Source organism: Pseudochaenichthys georgianus, chromosome 20 (genome assembly GCF_902827115.2).
Source record: "Pseudochaenichthys georgianus chromosome 20, fPseGeo1.2, whole genome shotgun sequence".
Taxonomy (NCBI): Eukaryota; Metazoa; Chordata; class Actinopteri; order Perciformes; family Channichthyidae; genus Pseudochaenichthys; species Pseudochaenichthys georgianus.
The window spans coordinates 1,080,786-1,101,652 of record NC_047522.1 but is presented as its reverse complement, the minus strand read 5'-3'; the positions used below and the strand labels follow the sequence as shown (position 1 = coordinate 1,101,652).

General features: G+C 40.4%; 1 protein-coding gene and 7 non-coding genes across 8 annotated transcripts; all 8 read left to right on the top strand.

Moving 5' to 3' along the window:
• The first annotated feature begins 11,782 nt into the window (after positions 1-11,782).
• On the top strand, positions 11,783-17,815 carry LOC117465560 (large ribosomal subunit protein uL30-like). Its single transcript, XM_034108440.1, is given in 10 exon segments — positions 11,783-11,796; positions 12,279-12,342; positions 12,344-12,379; positions 13,530-13,696; positions 14,155-14,292; positions 14,913-15,022; positions 15,599-15,814; positions 16,220-16,244; positions 17,357-17,381; positions 17,766-17,815. Coding segments are annotated over 7 exon segments (738 nt in total). The 3' UTR covers positions 15,808-15,814; positions 16,220-16,244; positions 17,357-17,381; positions 17,766-17,815.
• On the top strand, positions 13,351-13,440 carry LOC117466134 (small nucleolar SNORD12/SNORD106). The gene has a single exon (XR_004554255.1). It is a non-coding gene; the product is annotated as a small nucleolar SNORD12/SNORD106 (small nucleolar RNA).
• Positions 14,001-14,090, top strand: LOC117466135 (small nucleolar SNORD12/SNORD106). Its single transcript, XR_004554256.1, has one exon. It is a non-coding gene; the product is annotated as a small nucleolar SNORD12/SNORD106 (small nucleolar RNA).
• LOC117466122 (small nucleolar SNORD12/SNORD106) lies at positions 14,343-14,433 on the top strand. The gene has a single exon (XR_004554243.1). It is a non-coding gene; the product is annotated as a small nucleolar SNORD12/SNORD106 (small nucleolar RNA).
• On the top strand, positions 15,145-15,233 carry LOC117466132 (small nucleolar SNORD12/SNORD106). The gene has a single exon (XR_004554253.1). It is a non-coding gene; the product is annotated as a small nucleolar SNORD12/SNORD106 (small nucleolar RNA).
• LOC117466129 (small nucleolar SNORD12/SNORD106) lies at positions 15,854-15,945 on the top strand. Its single transcript, XR_004554250.1, has one exon. It is a non-coding gene; the product is annotated as a small nucleolar SNORD12/SNORD106 (small nucleolar RNA).
• On the top strand, positions 16,299-16,390 carry LOC117466128 (small nucleolar SNORD12/SNORD106). Its single transcript, XR_004554249.1, has one exon. It is a non-coding gene; the product is annotated as a small nucleolar SNORD12/SNORD106 (small nucleolar RNA).
• Positions 17,436-17,527, top strand: LOC117466127 (small nucleolar SNORD12/SNORD106). Its single transcript, XR_004554248.1, has one exon. It is a non-coding gene; the product is annotated as a small nucleolar SNORD12/SNORD106 (small nucleolar RNA).
• Positions 17,816-20,867: the final 3,052 nt, after the last annotated feature.

Here is a 20,867-nt window from a genome sequence, read left to right as displayed (position 1 = left end):
TTTAGCACCTTTTCCTCCACGCAATACTGCACTTAAAGAAGTCTATTAACACATATCAAAGCTGTTAACTGACACTGATGCGATCTGCTCAATGCGGAAAGTGAAAGCAGATCGATAACAGGCTACGTAACCACACACACGTAAAAAAGAAAAAAGGCTGGACAATAGTACCATGTGTTTCTATGTGGAACAGCCTGCTGTAGAAAGGTGGTTTTATTCACAATACAAACACAATTATGAATATTATAACAGCTGGTGGCCTAAGGACATTACATAAGGTGCATTTAATGTAAACATGTGTCCCTTTCTGTGCAACGTCTTGCAGCCTTTGAGATGTGTGGGGGGAGGGGGTCCCAATGTATTACATGTGTATCATTACAGCAAAACGTAGCCTCCCTCGTGCACAATTAGAAGCAAAGTATGCCTATTTATAATAAAGAGCAAGCATTGTTAGTTAAATTGTTTTAATATACGTGCTCTCTAGTGTAAAAGCTCGTAAAATATGACTGCAAGATATTTGATTGAGCATATTAACATATGTGCAGAAGATAAAGAAAGCCTAAAATGGAAAAATATATGATTACTGTAGTAGTATTTTACCACTACAACTGTACTTTTTAATCAAATGTAGTGTGCTTTTGTGACCAATGCATTGTTCCTCGTGTCTTCTGTCCTTCAACTTCAATCCACCACATTCCTCTTTGCATCACCGAGCTGCGCATCACGGTGCCATCTGAAGCGGGTGATCGGAGGATCAGTGAAGGAAAGTTCCCCAGAGACGAGCTGTGATCCCCGGCTCTGCAGAGTGGGGTGGGGGCTCCCTCTGCCGGAGAGACGACCGCTACGCTCACCTGTGGCGTCTGGAGAGGGGAAGACACAGCTCGTGTTTCCGGACCGGTGTACAGAACACTGCGTCAACTTGGTGCCACATTTTTTAACAAAAGATACAAAAGTCGTGAGGCTAACCTGGTTGTTGTTTCTTTTTTTTTATTTCATAAACAAGATCTTGCAGGAAACACTTACATAATAAAATATATAATATATAAACAAACAGTTGTAATTTGTTTACCAGGCGTCAAAAATAAAACACGAGGAGCAAGTATTAAAGGTCCCATGGCCATTTCTACTGATCATAGTTCCATCGTTGAGGTCTACTAATAGATTTACATTGTGCAATTTTCCAAACTCACATTGGTTTCTCACAGCATCTCTGTACAGTTTGTGTATTCACTGGATTTCACTCTCTGTCTTAAACGGCTTGTTGGAGCTCCACTATCGCCGCTAAAAGAGAAGGCTTGTTTGAGACGAGAATAGCCGATCGCAGCCGGGGGAGGTCTCAAAAAGCTCGCCTGAAGTCGGACAGCTCGGAGTCGGCTTCTTCTTCTTCTTCTTCTTCTTCTTCTTCTTCTTCTTCTTCTTCTTCTTCTTCTTCTCGGTTTGAAGCTGCATACCGCCACCTCCGGAGTCGGCTTGACTCGGTTTGCATTTATAAAGAATGCACAAATGTGTTTAATCGTTACTGTCAGACTAAGTAAATACATTTGTTCCTGCTCAAGATTAGATTCAACCAAGGTCGGCTCCAGAACAAACCGAATGGGGGGGAAATCATTTACCAGGGGGGGGCACACACTGCCGCCAACAACCAACACACAAACACCAACGCAACTTCAATTTAAAAAAACATGCTGTCAAGTGTATTTCACACACATTGCAGGGTGTAGTGCTATTGTATAGCGTACTATGACTTGTGCAGACATGCGCGGTTGTGGCACGGCCACCAAAACAGAAACATATGGACATAGGCCACCATATAAAAGTGTGCAAATGTATAGTATCCTATCCATGTGAACATGTTTTAGGTGGGGGTGGACCTAACCTCCTCTAGGGGGGTCTGGGGGCAAGTTACCCCGGGAAGATTATTTTTAAAATATTGAAGTTAAATGCATCAATCTGGTGCACTTTGATAGCAACATGAAGAGATCTATGGATAGCCTACATCTCTCAGCATCCATATGAAACAGAACTGTAAACAGATTTACTTTTTCTTTATGGATATTTTACTAATCACTCCCCTTTTAAACTGTATTCTTGTGTTACTGTCCTATAGTATTTCATACCCGTTTTTCATTTATTCTCTTACTTGTTTACATAAATGGTGACCAAACCGTTTGAGACCCAGAGATAACTTACACTAAAGTGAACTATCTAAACACTGAGAGAATCCTTACCCCACTGAGCTGAGGTTATACGATCCTCTCAGTCTGACAGGAGAGGACTGTCCTCCACCTTGGTGTAGAAACAGCTCTTTATATCCGTTAGCATAGCTAGCTAACCAGATACTAACAACAACATTCCACGTTACCACTCGCGCACTCACAAAATGCGCTCGTGCCACACACACAGAGCGAAACACAGAGACCCAGAAGTAGGCTACTTGTACTGTACTGTATATCATATTATGTTCGATGGCTTTACTGTATAATCAGGGTAACAGATGAACAGATCGCCACTGGGATCTCATCTAAACACACAGCCACGTAATGATAACAAAACAAAGGTCCGGGGTCATTGGTCAAGCAACACACCAATCAGAGAGCAGCAGTGAGCACACCTCAGGCTGTGTTTTATATTTGTATTCTTTATTTCTGATGTATTTCACACAAAAAAACCTTTAGTGGAAACGTTTTCACTGATATGATTAAAAAAAAAACTGCAAAGTGGCAAGGCTTGCCCACCCTGCGTTGGGGGGGCACAGTGACTCATTTGGGGGGGCATGGCCCGCGAATGACCCCCCATGACGCCAACCCTGGATTCAACTGTATTGTTATTGCACAGATTACAGGTACTGAGACAACGAAATGCAGTTTAGCTTCTAACCAGGTGCAACAAGCAGCGAAGTGAGAAGTAATGTACACAATCTACAGAATAACATATAGAATGAATTGAATGATGAATAAACAGTGAGGGGTATGAATACACTAGATATCAGCCTGTGAGCAGTATGAACAGTGTGTATTAATACACTAGATATCAGCCTGTGAGCAGTATGAACAGTGTGTATGAATACACTAGATATCAGCCTGTGAGCAGTATGAACAGTGTGTATTAATACACTAGATATCAGCCTGTGAGCAGTATGAACAGTGTGTATTAATACACTAGATATCAGCCTGAGAGCAGTATGAACAGTGTGTATTAATACACTAGATATCAGCCTGTGAGCAGTATGAACAGTGTGTATGAATACACTAGATATCAGCCTGAGAGCAGTATGAACAGTGTGTATTAATACACTAGATATCAGCCTGTGAGCAGTATGAACAGTATGTATTAATACACTAGATATCAGCCTGAGAGCAGTATGAACAGTGTGTATTAATACACTAGATATCAGCCTGAGAGCAGTATGAACAGTGTGTATGAATACACTTAATTCCATTAGTGCCATAGATGTTGATCTATCTGTCCTGAATATTGACTGAGAGCAATGAAACAGGTCTGTAACTTGTGTAATGGTGTTTATCCCCAGTTTTATATAACGGTATAACTTTTGCTATTTTCATTTTATTTGGGAATGTACCAGATTCAAAAGACAAGTTAAAGAGATGAGTCAATGGTTCTGCAATTTCTTCAATAATGTTTTCTACTATAATCATATCAATATTATTCCAATCGGTCGAGGATTTGCTTTTACATTTCCGCCCAGTATCGATGATTTCTTTTTCTTCGACTGGTGTGAGGAAGAAAGAGCTATTGTTTTCATTCCAGAGGTCCGTATCTTCCCCTTTAGTTGTTTCTACGGTTTTCTGCCAGATCTGGCCCCACATTTACAAATAATTCATTAAAACCATTAACCACATCTTCTGTATTATTAATAACATTATTTTTGTCCACAAAAAACTAACCAGAGCTTTTTGCTCAATTTCTAATGACACTATTTAATACTTTCCATAAACCTTTCATATTATTCTTATTATTCTCTAATATTTTATTATGAATTGTCTATAAAGTGTATTTTTCTTTTTGCAGGCATTGTTGAGGCCATCAGTGATCCATGCACTGTGACTTTGTTTGTGTCTCTCTCTGCTTTGTTTCACAGTCAATCAATGTTTATTTAGAGCCCAATATCACAAATGTTACATTCGTCTCAGTGGACTTCACAGTGTGTACAGAATATCAGTATGACAATACCACACCCTCTGTCCTTAGACCCTCTGTCCTTAGACCCTCTGTCCTTAGACCCTCTGTCCTCAGACCCTCTGTCCTCAGACCCTCTGTCCTTAGACCCTCTGTCCTCAGACCCTCTGTCCTTAGACCCTCACATCGTACAAGGAAAAACTTCCAGAGAAAACCCACAGTCTAAGGGAACATGGAGAAACCTCGGGGAGAGCAGCAGAGGAGGGATCCCTCTCCAGGACGGACAGACGTGCAATAGATGCCGTGTGTAAATTGAAAAGATAATACATTTGCAACATAGGTAGTCCAGATGTTTGGAAATGCATGTGTGTATAACAGGAAGATGAATCCACGAGGATATCCATCAGGACCTATGATCCAGGACCACAGCCACGACTCAAGATCCAGCGCTCGCGATCCAGGACTCAGGACCGCAGGATCATCCATGACTCCGGATCCCAGCGTATATAGACACCAACAAGAAAGAGATGTGGGGAAGCTGGGTTAATGGGAACATGAGAGGACACAGGTACAGACAGAGAGAAGGAAGAAGTAAGATGTCCCCCGACAGACTAAGCCTCTATCAGCAAAACTAGGGGCTGAATCTAATCAGCCCTAACTATAAGCTTTATCAAAAAGGAAGGTCTTAACAAAACGGATAGGGTGTCTGCCGCCCGAACACAAACTGGAAGCTGATTCCACAAATGTGGAGCTTGATAAGAAAAGGCTCTGGCTCCCATTGTACTTTTAGAGACTCTAGGAACAACCAACAACCCTGCATGCTTGGAACGCAATGCCCTCACAGGACACTTTTTGTCATAAAGTGCTTTAAAGATGTTTAGAAATTCATCATAGGCCTTGTCAATATCGTCTCTCTCATCTACTACCCTCCAATTCTGCTTTAGTAAATCATTCTTAAATGCAATTATGTTATCTTCAGTTCTCAATCTTTTGTATTTGAAAAGGCTGGCGACTTTCGGTTTCTTAGAACTGCAGTGATAGACAATAAAAATAGGTAAATGATCGCTTATGTCACTATATAGTAGTCCGCCTACTGTATTGTTCTCCATAATGTTTGTGAATATGTTGTCTATTAATGTAGCACAGTGAGAAGTGATTCTACTAGGTCTGGTGATTTTAGGATACAAACCCAAGCCCCCCGGAAGTGCGCCGGACTCAGATGGAAATATTCGTGGTGGCCAAACGGCGGTACTGCACATCCGTTTGGTTGCCAGGCCCGGAAACACTTTTTCCCATTGATTTACATGGGGAAAGAGTGGTCTGTAACTCGTTGGATAATTTTTTTTAAACTAAATAAACTACCCAGTATGAACACTTGTATAGCCCTTATTAAAAACATTCGTTCCTCAAGTTGTAAAAATGTGTTAATAACGTTATTCTGAGAGTTATTTCCCTCGGCATTATGAACGCGCATCGAACCCACGCTGTATCCAGTTCTTATTATACATCCATGATGCAAACCCATACTGTGCAATGTATTGATGAAGTGTCATTTTATGCTTATTTGGATTCAACAGGTCAATATTGTAACCCCCACAGATAAATATAATTTTTTGTAATGATTTAGTAAACATGTTATCTACCCTATCTGTAAATGTATCAATACAGGTTCCAGGAGCTCTGTATATACAACTCACAATAACATCTTTAGACTTTTCCATACACATTTCTACTGTAACGGAGCGTCCACACTACAGCTTAAAAAAAAAGCTTGGAGCTGGGCGTGTCTGGAGCTTGGGGATTTTATTCAAGCAACACGACCAACAACCAATCACATGAATCTCCCGCCCCCGACATACAAAGCAAAAACCCCCGGGGATACTTATGTTGCAAATGTATTATCTTATATATATATATATATAAACTCCCCAAACAGGCGAAAACCTACCAGTTTCCCCACTGTCTCTGCCACCCTCCCTCCATGCTGGCTCCTCCGGTTTGTATCCCGGTAGGTGTAGAGGGTCTGGTCATACAAAACCGGGTGAGTTGCTACGGCGATAATTAGTTTCTCCTCCGACTTTTTTTGAAATATAGAAATGAACGGCGGGATATCTCTCCCAGCTTAGACGCGGTTTGATTGGCTACGGCTTGAGCTGTCAGATTTCAGAAACGGGATTTGATTGGCTGGCGCTGGCTACTCCGGCGTCTCCGGCGTCAGAAGTTGAACATTGTTCAACTTCTGACGCCGGAGACGGCGGAGACGGACCGCTCTGCTACCCACAATTCAGTTCGGCGAAAAAGCGAGGTAACGTGACGTCACCCAATTGAAAGTGAATGGGCAGATTGGAGCTTTCGACGCTGTCGACGCTGTAGTGTGGACGGGCCGTAACACATTCAAACAAATCGTCAACAGCTGTTGTCATGCTGTCCGCCACCTTATAGTTCATTCCTTTATCCACATAGGTCGCCACCCCCCCTCCACTCTGATTCCTTCTGTTTGTATGATTCAGTTCGTAGCCGTCCATCTCACAGTCCGCACCTTTCTCAGCACCGATCCAGGTCTCTGATATTGCTATGATGTTGAATGGGTTCTGAAACTGACTTAGATATTCTTTAATGTTGAGGAAGTTGGCATCGAGGCTTCTGCTGTTGAAGTGGATCATTGATATGTTCTCTTCTGATTGACACCTAACATTGAATTGCTCTTCTGTGAAATAGTTGCAGCTGTTGGACTACTTATGTTGCAAATGTATTATCTTTTCAATTTGCACACGGCATCTATTGCACCGTCCTGGGAGAGGGATCCCTCCTCTGCTGCTCTCCCTGAGGTTTCTCCCATGTTCCTTTAAACTGTGGGTTTTCTCCGGAAGTGTTTCCTTGTACGATGTGAGGGTCTAAGGACAGAGGGTCTGAGGACAGAGGGTCTAAGGAAGAGGGTCTGAGGACAGAGGGTCTAAGGACAGAGGGTCTGAGGACAGAGGGTCTGAGGACAGAGGGTCTGAGGACAGAGGGTTCTAAGGGCAGAGGGTCTAAGGGACAGAGGGTCTGAGGACAGAGGGTCTAAGGACAGAGGGTCTGAGGACAGAGGGTCTGAGGACAGAGGGTCTAAGGACAGAGGATGTAAGGACAGAGGGTGTAAGGACAGAGGGTCTGAGGACAGAGGGTCTAAGGACAGAGGGTCTAGGGACAGAGGGTCTGAGGACAGAGGATCTGAGGACAGAGGGTCTGAGGACAGAGGGTCTGAGGACAGAGGGTCTAAGGACAGAGGGTCTAGGGACAGAGGGTCTGAGGACAGAGGATCTGAGGACAGAGGGTCTGAGGACAGAGGGTGTCGTATTGTCATACTGATATTCTGTACACACTGTGAAGTCCACTGAGACAAATGTAACATTTGTGATATTGGGCTATAAATAAACATTGATTGATTGATTGATTGATTGATTGATTAATTGATTGATTGATTGATTGATTGATTGATTGATTGATTGACTGTTGCTGATATTGTTCAGTAAGTTGTTTACCGGATCAATGTCATGTTCCATGTCCTGTGCTTTATGCTCTGTATATGCAAACGTTTCTAGTCTTGATGGAGAGATGTGTGTCTGCATGTAGGGGAGGAAACTTATACAAAATGTACACCACCCCAAATTGATCATGTTGTTGATAGTGCTATAGATGCGCTGCGAATAAAATTAGATTATGTTGCTCCTTTGAAAAAGAAGAAAATAAAACAACATAGATTAGCTCCATGGCATAATGCCGAAACCCGCAAAATAAAGCAAAAGTCTAGACAACTTGAAAGGATATGGCGTTCCACTAAACTTGAAGAATCTCGTTTAATTTGGCATATTACTCTCAATGAATATAAGAAAGCACTGCGTAAAGCGAGAGCAGCCTACTACTCTTCATTAATAGATGAGAATAAGAATAATGCAAGATTTCTTTTCAGCACTGTAGCCAGGCTGACAGAGAGCCACAGCTCCATTGAGCCTTCTATTCCCTTAGCACTCAGTAGCAATGATTTTATGTGCTTTTTTAACGATAAAATTGTTACTCTTAGAAACAAAATTAATGACCTCTTGCCTTCGACCAGTATAGTGTTATCAACAGCTCCCGGAATCGTAAGTTCTAATATTACACTAGATAGTAAACTAGAATGCTTTTCAGCCATTAACCTTGAACAATTACATTCAATGATTCTCTCTTCTAAACCATCCACGTGCATGTTAGACCCAATTCCAACTCAGCTGTTGAAGGAAGTTTTTCCATTAATTAGCACTTCTTTATTAAATATTATGAATATGTCTTTATTATCAGGCTATGTTCCACAATCATTCAAAGTAGCAGTGATAAAACCGCTTCTTAAAAAGCACAACCTCGATCCAGAGGTTTTAGCCAACTATAGACCTATTTCTAATCTTCCGTTCCTCTCAAAAATTCTTGAGAAAGCGGTCGCAAAACAGTTGTGTGATTACTTAAAAAACAATGATTTATTTGAAGATTTCAGTCTGGCTTTAGAACACATCATAGCACAGAGACAGCTCTGGTTAAAGTCACAAATGATATTCTAATAGCCTCAGACAAGGGACTTGTCTCTATCCTTGTTTTGCTCGATCTTAGTGCTGCATTTGATACTATCGACCATGATATCCTATTGCAAAGACTCGAGCACTTAGTTGGCATACAGGGAACTGCTTTAGGCTGGTTTAGGTCCTATCTATCTGAACGCTCTCAGTTTGTACGTGTTAACGATGAATCTTCCACGCAAACCAAAGTTAGCCATGGAGTGCCACAGGGCTCAGTGCTCGGACCTATTTTGTTCACATTATATATGCTTCCGTTAGGTAATATTATAAGGAATCATTCTGTAAACTTTCATTGTTATGCGGATGATACTCAACTATATTTATCAATCAAGCCTGATGAAATTAATCATCTAAATAAAATTCAAGACTGCCTTAAGGACTTAAAAACGTGGATGACCTTAAACTTTTTGATGTTAAACACGACCAAAACTGAAGTTATTGTACTTGGCCCGAAGAATCTACGAAACAAATTATCTAAAGACATACTAACTATGGATGGCATTAATTTGGCCTCCAGTGAGACTGTAAGGAATCTTGGTGTTATATTTGATCAGGATTTATCCTTTAACGCCCACATAAAATCAATTTCAAGGACCGCCCTACTTCCATCTACGTAACATTGCAAAAATCAGGCATATCTTGCCTCAAAAAGATGCAGAGAAACTAGTCCATGCATTTGTACTTCTAGGCTGGATTATTGTAACTCTTTATTATCAGGGAGTACCAAGAAGTCAATCAAGTCGCTTCAGCTGATTCAAAATGCTGCGGCTCGTGTACTAACCAGAGTTAGGAAAAGGGACCACATTACTCCTGTTCTGGCTGCCTTACACTGGCTCCCTATAGAACACAGGATAGAATTTAAAATTCTTCTTCTCGCCTACAAAGCCCTTAATGGGCAGGCGCCATCTTACCTTAAAGAACTCATTATACCCTACTGTCCTACTAGGGCATTGCGTTCCAAGCATGCAGGGTTGTTGGTTGTTCCTAGAGTCTCTAAAAGTACAATGGGAGCCAGAGCCTTTTCTTATCAAGCTCCACATTTGTGGAATCAGCTTCCAGTTTGTGTTCGGGCGGCAGACACCCTATCCGTTTTTAAGAGTGCGCTTAAGACCTTCCTTTTTGATAAAGCTTATAGTTAGGGCTGATTAGATTCAGCCCCTAGTTTTGCTGATATAGGCTTAGTTTGTCGGGGGACATCTTACTTCTTCCTTCTCTCTGTCTATACCTGTGTACACTCATGTTCCGATTAACCCAGCCTCCCCAAATGTCTTTCTTTTTGGTGTCTATATACGCTGGGATCCGGAGTCATGGATGATCCTGCGGTCCTGTGTCCTGGATCGCGAGCGCTGGATCTTGAGTCGTGGCTGTGGTCCTGGATCATCGGTCCTGGATGGATGTCCTCGTGGATTCATCTTCCTATTATACACACATGCATTTCCAAACATTTGGACTACCTATGTTGCAAATGTATTATCTTTTCAATTTACACACGGCATCTATTGCACGTCTGTCCGTCCTGGGAGAGGGATCCCTCCTCTGTTGCTCTCCCTGAGGTTTCTCCCATTTTTCCCTTTAAACTGGGTTTTCTTTGGAAGTGTTTCCTTGTACGATGTGAGGGTCTAAGGACAGAGGGTGTCGTATTGTCATACTGATATTCTGTACACACTGTGAAGACCACTGAGACAAATGTAACATTTGTGATATTGGGCTATATAAATAAACATTGATTGATTGATTGATTGATTGATTGATGTGTATATTATCTGGAATTGTCATGGTAGTGTTTTATTTTCGTACCTTGTCTGATTTGTTTCATTGGTATTTTTCCAGTTCCTCCAGTTCCTGATGATCAACACTCTGGCTTGTTCTGGTGATCCGTTAAGCTTGATGAAGATCCATGTTGATGCCTTTCTGACGATCTCAGCATTTCTTTTAGTGAGGTGTTCATTCAGTATCTCCCGCATAAGCTCCGCCCCTCTTTTTTAATCAATTTTTTTATTTTTAAAGCTTTATACCCAAAATCAGCACTTTTGAAACAGGAAGTGAAGTAGAGGGATATGAGGCGTGGCTAGAATGATCTGTTTGGTATTTTGAGCAAAACACTTCATAGACATGTTTTATATATATATTCTTATATATCTGAGACCTATACTATTACCTAAAAAATAGCATTATAGGGGACCTTTAAAGAGAGATAAAAAGGGTAAAAAAATAGACAAATATTTCTTGTTTTTTTTACTAGAATATACTTTTTTGTAGTATAAATATTATTTAAATGTATAATTTATAAACTAAACTAAGGAGAGCTTTCTGTTTCCTTATCTGTTACAACGAATATTACTTTTAGCCTCAAGAATGGTCATATTATTGTTGCCAGAAGTAGATTATGTAAACAAATAAATAAAATGCATGCAATATGTGTTTCAATATAACTGTAGTCATAAATGTATGTATTTGTATATAATTGCTGTTCATTTTTATGTTATCATATTTGCACCGTATAGACCTGTACATTTTGGGACCGGTTAACAGAACACTTTGTCAACTTGGTGCCACATTTTTAATCAAAAGATAAAAAAGACGTGAAGCTAACCTTGTTGTTTCTTTTTTTTATTTAATATACACGATCTTGCAGGAAACACTTACACAACAAATAAAATAATGCATTTCGAAATATTGAATTAAATATATAAACGAACAGTTATAATTAGTTTACCAGGCATAAAATATAACAAGAGGAGCAAGTACTTGAAAATAAAAAAGGGTAATAAAAATCTTGTGATTTTAGTTTGAGCCGTGAGAAAAATCATGTTTGTATGTATAAACTAAACTAAGGAGAGCTTTCCGTTTCTCTATCTGTTAAGATGTATATCACCTTTAACCATAAGAATGGTCATATTAATTATTTAAGAAATAGATTAGTTTAAATTATTTATAAATAAAAAATGGTGTGCGATATAAATATATTAGTCAGGCAGCCGGAAGGACAGCCCGCAGGGGTCCTCAATCCTTTAACGCGGACATGCGCAGAAGATTTTTCCTTTTTCTTGGTGGACGCAATGGCGGACTCAGTGTGAGTGTCTTCCGCCGTCTTACAATCTACCCGAATCCTGTCTTTAAATAACCATCGTTATACATTTTACACATTATATAGTTTGTTTAGTTAGCACACAACGTACTCCGTGTATTATTGTTTGGGATTGTTGGTTTTATACGTTTTTAAAAGGACTTCTTTGAGTCTTGTGTTCAGCGGTAGAAATCCAACATGGCTGGACGTGAAGACTCAAGAAGTAGCTCGTTTTTGTGCTAAAATGGACAACAAATTAAATATGTAACTGCTGGAATAAGTTGTAGACTTGAACTCTCTTGTAATGTTTTCATTACACATCGGCTAGTTTTCAGGGAGCCGGTAAATACTGCCGGGTTAGCATCCTAGCAGCTAGCAGTGGTATATACACGCTGTTATTTCGTAGTAGTTCAGCTTTGTTTGAGACTACCTGCTTTTTGTCAACATGTTTCGAGCTTTGTTCTTACGTTTTGCATCTCCTTTAACAGCAAACAAGTTCAGGCGGTCCCTGAGAGCCTTTTGAAAAGGCGAAAGGCCTTTGCAACCATGAAGGGCCATTCGCATCAAGAAGATGCTTTCTGAGAAGAAGGTAAGATGCATGCTGGTGTATAACTGTTTGTCTGAGAGCCAATGTTAGCATTGAATTAGTCTGCAACAGTCACTGTAATGTATGCTGTCTCCAGTAGAACAATTCTCCTCATGGCTTTAGCTCTTACTGTTAAGTGTTCAGTATTTTTAATAGGGCACACGTGTCTGCTCATCTGCGGTTTAAAGTCACTAAAGAAAGCTTAAACCGGTGAAACGTTTGTATGAAACTCCTTTTGAGAATATACATCTAGCTTTAAAATATTACGGTTATGTATTCTTGCAACCCTCTTTCATGCACGCGCACTAAAACAATCTACTACCTTTTTTTTTTTTTACAAGTCTAACTACAAACAATCCTATCATGCGGCACATACCCAGATTCAAAAGTTCCCACATTAACTGTTAGCATAGCATTCCTCCTCCACACCTTCAAAGCGGTTACATCTTGTGTGTGTACTGTTAAAATAGCTAATGAGAGCATTGAATAAGTCTGTAAAAGTACTTGTATTGAGGAGTGTACATGTAGGAGTTCTCAGGGGCAAGTAGACCTTACGGTTTTAGTGTTCATTATGGCACATGTTTCCATCTACCTTGAAGCCAAAGAAGCTCAAAATGACTTAGCCAGCATACTAAACATTAAGGCTGTGATTGACTAGATGTTCCTGTGTATTTCCTTTTCGATGCACTTACAAACTAGTACATACTTAGTTTCAATGGATCGTTTTTAAAGTGCCCACCTGTACTGTACCTTCATTGTTATCATAGCCTCCTCTTATATACCGTCAAACGCCTAAAGTGATGGTTATAACTTGTATACATGTTGAAGGCCTGAATTCATTGACCTGCTGTGCTGCTAGAAGTTCACTGATATAACTGAGAAGTATTTAAGTTACACGTATGCTTTCTCCGAGGTGTTAATTGATGACTGAATCCCTACTTTTTAAGTTGCTGTTAGATTAAGGAATAGTGCTACATGTGGTTAATGATGTACAATTTTTTCCCCGTCTTATCGACCATGGTGAGAGAAACTGAGAACTAAGCCAGTTGATCTGAAACCACATGCACTGATCGAACAACCATCACCGTGTATATGTTGACTTGTAGCTGAACAGTGTCCTAAAAGAGTATGTTGTTTCCTACTGCGTTCTCAGGCCCGCAAAGTGACCAGGACTTTGATCTACAAGAGGGCCGAGAAGTACCACAAGGAGTACAAGACGATGTACAGACGCGAGGTACGTCTGGGCCGCACTGCTCGCAAAGTGGGAAACTTCTACGTGCCAGCGGAGCCCAAGCTCGCCTTCGTCATGAGGATCAGAGGGTGAGCCGTGGCCGTCGTATGAAACTATCGGTAGCATTTACATGGATTACTAGGTTTCCTACGAGACGTGAAGCTCAAGCTGCAGCCAGAATATTGGCATTTCCCAATTAAGGATTGAGAAGGCTAATTGTAAAGTAACTTTGGTACACCAACTGAAATTACTGTAAGGTACAGCAAATACTAAGACTTCATATAATCAGTTATTATAGCCTCTGGGTAAACGTTTGAGCCTCGAGACGGCACAAGTGAATATTGAAGGCCTTTCCCTTCTCTAAATGTAGTAATCCATGTAAGTGTACCGTCTGCTGTGTTTAGTGATGACCACTCTTTCCCCGACTTATCGACTATGCTGATAAAGCTTTGTATATTAAGCCAGTTTGTCTGAAACCACAAATCTCAGAAACGAAAGCTGTATCTTCACGCTAAGCTATAAGCTAATCGTTATCCTCGTCCCCCAGTATCAACGGTGTCGCCCCCAAGGTCCGCAAGGTTCTGCAGCTGATGCGTCTTCGCCAGATCTTCAACGGCGTCTTCGTCAGGCTGAACAAAGCCTCCATCAACATGCTGAGGATCGCCGAGCCCTACATCTCCTGGGGGTAAGAACTGTGTCCCAATGTTAACTCTGCGATAGTGGATTTATATCTGGAATGTGGTTAATGATGCTCAACTTTTTTCCCCATCTTATCGACTATGGTGATCACGTACTGAAACTAAGCCAGTTTGTCTGAAACCACATTCCACGATAGTAATATGTACTCCTTTGTGCTAGATTTGGGTTACAGTAATTAACGTGTTGGGTGAGATATAGACGATAGCTATTATTGGCCGATTAGAGGCAACCCAAAGTACCCTCTTCGTGCTTTGGAGTATCTCTTGGCTTCTTTATTCGCTGTAGATTTAAACGGTTGTATCCAAACTATGACATATTCTGATGAAACACTAGACTGCAGATGTTCTGCTGTTTTAGAGTTTAACATGGCTGATCAGACACTATTGTGTACTTTGATATGGGAAAATAATACGCCGAACTATCTTTGCAGTTGCTCGTTAGCTGCTTTTAGTCAGAGGTGCTTCTACTTGTTTTCCACGGTATGAATACAAAAACAATCTTTTTTTGTATTGCAAGAAATCGTCTACTCTCAATCTCTCCCTGTCAACAACATTGTTCAGATTTAACCAGTTCATGTAATAACTTATGACCCGTTGTTACCCTCAGATACCCCAACCTGAAGTCTGTGCGTGAGCTCATCTACAAACGTGGTCATGGCAGGATGAGGAAGCAGCGCATCGCCCTCACCGACAACGCTCTGGTGGAGAAGGCTCTCGGTATGCAAAACGTATTATATTAATTGGGAACACGTTGTGCTTCTCTACGCCTTCTTGATATATTACGCTTTGAACGAGGTAGTGTTATTCTGCAGAATATGTTAACTCGAGGTCTTCTGCAACATGTGGTTAATGATGTACAATTTTTTCCCCGTCTTATCGACCATGGTGAGAGAAACTGAGACTAAGCCAGTTTGTCTGAAACCACATGTCAGTCGAACAGTGATTATTATTTTACCTCTAGAATATATTATTTCCGTTGGTAGCAGACTTTTTACACATCCAAGAAACGTGTACTATTGTAACTTGGAAAGCTAAAATGTATGAGCTTTAAGTGAGACGTTGAACTTGGAAAGTTACTTGGTAGAGGTTCGAGGTGTTAAGAAACGAAACTCCAGTTTTTAACTATTCTGACCAGTGAAGTCAAAGTTCTGAGATATACCATTTTGCACATCAACTATTTCCTACTCTGATTTCTCAACACCAGTGTGTGATCCCTTTTCCTTTACCGATATACGACGTGTTTTATAAAGTGGTATCAACAGTTTCCTAAACACTTTCTTTTTTGCTCTCCAGGCAAATACGGCATCATCTGCGTGGAGGATCTCATCCACGAGATTTACACAGTTGGCAAGAACTTCAAGCCCGCCAACAACTTCCTGTGGCCCTTCAAACTGTCGTCTCCCCGCGGCGGCATGAACAAGAAGACCACTCACTTTGTGGAGGGAGGAGACGCCGGCAACAGGGAGGACCAGATCAACAGAATGATCCGGAGGATGAACTAGACTCATGGTGAGTGGCAGCGACTCTAAAGAGGATACGTGGCTCATGGGCGTGGTTAATGATGCACAATCTTTTTTCCCCATCTTATCGACCGTGGTGAAAACCAGTTGTATTTAAGCCAATATGTCTGAAACCACATCTAAGCCCTCCGTGTTAGAATCCTCTGCTACATGTGCTTTAGTCTGCAGAAATAGATCAATTAAATATTTTAAGTTTTGTTAATATGACATCGCTTTAGATTGAGTTTAGCGTTGCTCGTCTTGATTGGAAAAAGCAGCCAAAACAATACGAGTGTGAAAAACGAGTTCTTTAGAAGAAGCGTAGATTTAATATTGAAGATACTTTACGAGTGTTTTGCATCTGGTAAGAAATCACTTGGTCCCGTCAATAACCGTTTCTCTCTGTCTCTTTCAGATCCGGAGGGTGACCTAGACTCATGGTGAGTGGCAGCGACTTTTAACTCTAGAGATCTGCAGAGGATACGTGGCTCATGGGCGTGGTTAATGATGCACAATCTTTTTTCCCCATCTTATCGACCGTGGTGAAAACCAGTTGTATTTAAGCCAATATGTCTGAAACCACATCTAAGCCCTCCGTGTTAGAATCCTCTGCTACGTGTGCTTTCGTCTGCAGAAATAGATCCAATTAAATATTTTAAGTTTTGTTAATATGACATCGCTTTAGATTGAGTTTAGCATTTGCCTTTGACAAAATGATACCCGTGTGAAACATGAGTTCTTTAGAAGAAGCATAGATTTAGGGTGCGTTCACACCTGCCTTGTATAGTCCGGTTGAATCGAACCCTGGTGCGGTTCATTTGGGTCGGTGTGAACGCAGTAGAGACCTCTGAAGTGAACTAAACAACCGGACTCTGGTCCGCTAGAATAGCGGAGCGCTTGCTAGTGAACTCTGGAGCGGTTCATCGCTGGTGTGAACGCAGTCCGCACCGAAACATAGGAAGCGCAGTCTTTACGTTTCACAAGAACGCGGATGTCTTCAAAATCTTTAGCGGAAGAGTCTTTCAAGACATCCGCGGTTGTTTAGTTAAAGAGTGAAGCAGGATGAAGTGTTGAACAGTGACGTGTAAAGTAAGAATTCTCCGTCAGCTACATAAAAGTAAGAACACCTGTCGTCGGTGCAACGCCTTCCTGACTGCAGAACGTCTCTCATTGTGTTATACGGTTTTTTTAACGGGCGTTGTCGGCTTATATAATCATATGCGCGGGCCGCGAGTGTCTGTTGATCTCCAGATTAACAGCTGCATGAGAATAAAGTGCCGATGCTCCATGGCGGAGGCTCCGAGAGAAATTTCCGGGATTTGCATTTTTACCCCTTAATGTCTGACCAATGGGTGAACTGCATTTCCGTGCACATGACTTGTGTTTAAAGTCCGAGTTTTGTGAACCGAACCTTCTGGAAAATGAAACGATGTAGCAAACGGACTATTAGGTGTGAATGCACGCTTAATATTGAAGATACGTTATGAGTGTTTTGCATCTGGTAAGAAATCACTTGGTCCCGTCAATAACCGTTTCTCTCTGTCTCTTTCAGATCCGGAGGGTGACCTAGACTCATGGTGAGTGGCAGCGACTTTTAACTCTAGAGATCTGCAGAGGATACGTGGCTCATGGGCGTGGTTAATGATGCACAATCTTTTTTCCCCATCTTATCGACCGTGGTGAAAACCAGTTGTATTTAAGCCAATATGTCTGAAACCACATCTAAGCCCTCCGTGTTAGAATCCTCTGCTACGTGTGCTTTCGTCTGCTTTAAGTTTTGTTAATATGACATCGCTTTAGATTGAGTTTAGCATTTGCCTTTGACAAAATGATACCCGTGTGAAACATGAGTTTAGAAGAAGCATATATTTAATATTGAAGATACTTAACCTTATCTATAAGAGTGTTTTGCATCTGGTAAGAAATCACATCGATAACAGTTTCTCCTTTGTCTGTTTCAGGTTTGCAAAGGACTCAAAATGTACAATAAAAAATCTTGGAGAGAAAAAAAGTCTTGTTTCTGTCGTTAATATCTGATGTGCACTTTGATTCAGAAATGTGTGTGATCTACTATATTTAAGGATAAGGTATCTTTTTCCACATCCACTTTGTTCATATAGTTGGTCTTAGCAGTGATGTTGGATTCAGTTGTCACCCATTTTGACATAAAATGACAAAAGGTCAGTTAGAAATTGAGCACTTCACTTTTGTAAAGCAATAAGACTGTCCTGGGGAAACTAAGGACCCTTATTGAAAACGTTAGTACTGAAGACTCACTGGAAGGTTATCCTTGTATGGTTAGATATACATCTTTAGATTTTAAATAGTTTTCTTAGTACTTTAACATCCCATAACCTTACAAGAGTTAACAAATATAAGATTGTCCTCCAGTATTGAGGGAATGCCAACTACTAAAGGGTGAAGTACTTACAGTAAATATGTGCTGTTTTTATAACTAAGTAAAGTTATACTTTTTAGATTCCATTTTCTGCTACTATTCATGAGTTTGATGACTTTTTTTCAACCATCTAATGAAATAAAGGATAAATAAGTGTATAAACATATGGTAAGAAAGCAATTCAAATAGAAATAATAAGCAAGATATGTAATGAAGATATTTGTATAACATGAACTGTATGCGAAAATTAGATAAATAAACGTTAATACATTACGATTAAGTTTAACATTTTAACCGTTACTGTAAGAATTGATCAATGAAAACCGTTTAATTAAGAAGCAAATAAATAAAAACCGTTAATATATGATGAGTAACGGTCTTCCTTCAGCCTGTTGTCATGGTGACGCAGTGACTCGGTTACAGCTAGCATCGCAGCTCGGGATGCTAAGCCCCAGCTAACGGTCCTTTTTTATGAATTAAAACAAATGTCCCCCAGCAGCTGCGTGTGTGTGTTCATCCATAACCGGTGATAATACAGGTGATGCGAGGCCGCTGCGGCATGATGACCTTCCAGGTAAACGCGTCGCTACTACCCACTGCTAATAAGGCTCTGACATCGGACCGGGGTTCGAGCTGCAGCCACCCCGGCCTTGAGGCTCCATGTTCGGCATACAGGAGCTCCGGGAGGGGGGGTAGGAAACATCCGGACGAAACTGCCTCTCATCCAGCCTCTGAGCAGTGAGTAATGCTGTGTTTCTATACATGACGCTAGCTTAATGTGGGACATCAGGGCGGGTAATGTTACCTTAAGTACATTTACTCAAGTACTCCACTTAATTCGAGTATTCCTACACTCTGGTACTTCTACTTTTACTCAAGTACAAGATCTGAGTATAGTTCTACTCTTACTCAATTACAAGATCTGGGTACTTCTACTTTACTCATTTACAAGATCTGGGTACTTCTACTTTTACTCAAGTTCAAGATCTGATTACTTTTACTAAGTACAAGATCTGAGTACTTCTACTTTACTCAATTACAAGATCTGAGTACTTCTACTTTTACTCAAGTACAAGATCTGGGTACTTTTACTCAAGTACAAGATCTGAGTACTTCTACTTTTACTCAATTACAAGATCTGAGTACTTTAACTTTTACTCAATTACAAGATCTGAGTACTTCTACTTTTACTCAAGTACAAGATCTGAGTATTGCAGTATTTGTCATTTACTTAATTAGTTATTATGCTATGTTGTACTTTTACTGCACCACATGTATTTTACATATTTACTTATCAGATTACGGTTATTAATACAAAATATAAATCAACACCCATTATTATATATTATTATAGGTTAAGTTACCCGGGTAGTGTATAAGCAATTCAAATCAAACCCACTTAACCAGTGCAACATTGAAGTAATGAACACATGTACTTTTCAATGCAGGACTTTTACTTGTAATTGAGTAGTTTTGCTACTTTTTCTTAAGTAAATATCTGAGTACTTCTTCCACTTTGTGATATATTAACCTGTACTCCTGGTTGCAGGGCCCCGGGACTGGAACACCTGGAGCGGGGGCTTCATGGTCGGAGGGTGAGTTTCTAACCTTGTGTCCTGAGGTCAAAGCTAACATTAGCATTGATTGAGAGTAGTTACACTTAAAGGGTTTGTTTTAGCAAAGATATACACAGGAAATATCCTGCAGTTCAATGTATTATCTTTGCTAAAACATGCATGTTTAATATACTTGTTTCCTGAGGTAAAAAGCTAACATAAGCATTGATTGCAACCCTGTTACTAAGTAGAGTAATTACACTTTCAGGGTAACTCAACACACCTACATATATGTTAATATTTCTATTGAAAATCCAGTGCTTTTTTATCAATGGCTTCCTAATATCTAATATCTTTAAATCCCTTTCACAAATGAATGCTAGTCTGTAAACAGCAGACACACCCTTTCTTTGTCCCTTAAAGTTGTATTTGGTCTTTTTATTATATTTGAAATACTTGTTTTAAAAAACTACTGTAATTTGTCAAGACTACCTTTTGTCTGTGATGGTTTTCTCTTCTTTGTGTAGTCCTTCTGCATCTCTGTATCGTCATTGTGTGCATTTCAGTTAGCCGTTAAGTCTATATCTGTCTCTTAGTGGTCAGTCTGAGTCTCTCTCTCGTCGGTCTCCTTTAAACGCAAGCTTGGAGGCCCCGCCCACCTTTATTGTGATACACTTGATAACAGACACATATTGTGAACTGTGTGTGTAACTTATTCTGGGTGGTATTTACACTTCTCCATGTTGTGCTGATATTTATTATGTCTCTTCCTCCTCTAGGTCCCCTCACTCAGCTCGAGAGGACAATGACATCACCGGGAGACACTTCATGTTCGAAAACAATGTAAGATTTCCAGAATAAGACGAGTCAGTATTACAGAGTTTAGGATGTTTAGTGAGAGTTTGAGGCGTTTTCCTGAACAGCCAGTAGGTGGAGTTGTAATCATATAAATAATATGTCGTCACTGACGGCCAGTGGTACTTTTATACTGAACAGTAGTAATGAAAGCTAGATATTAGCCAAATCAGAAAAACCTTATTGGTCAAACAGCGGTGACATAAAAAAAAAAAAATCTTAATAAACTCAAATCCAAGTAAGGCGAACATACA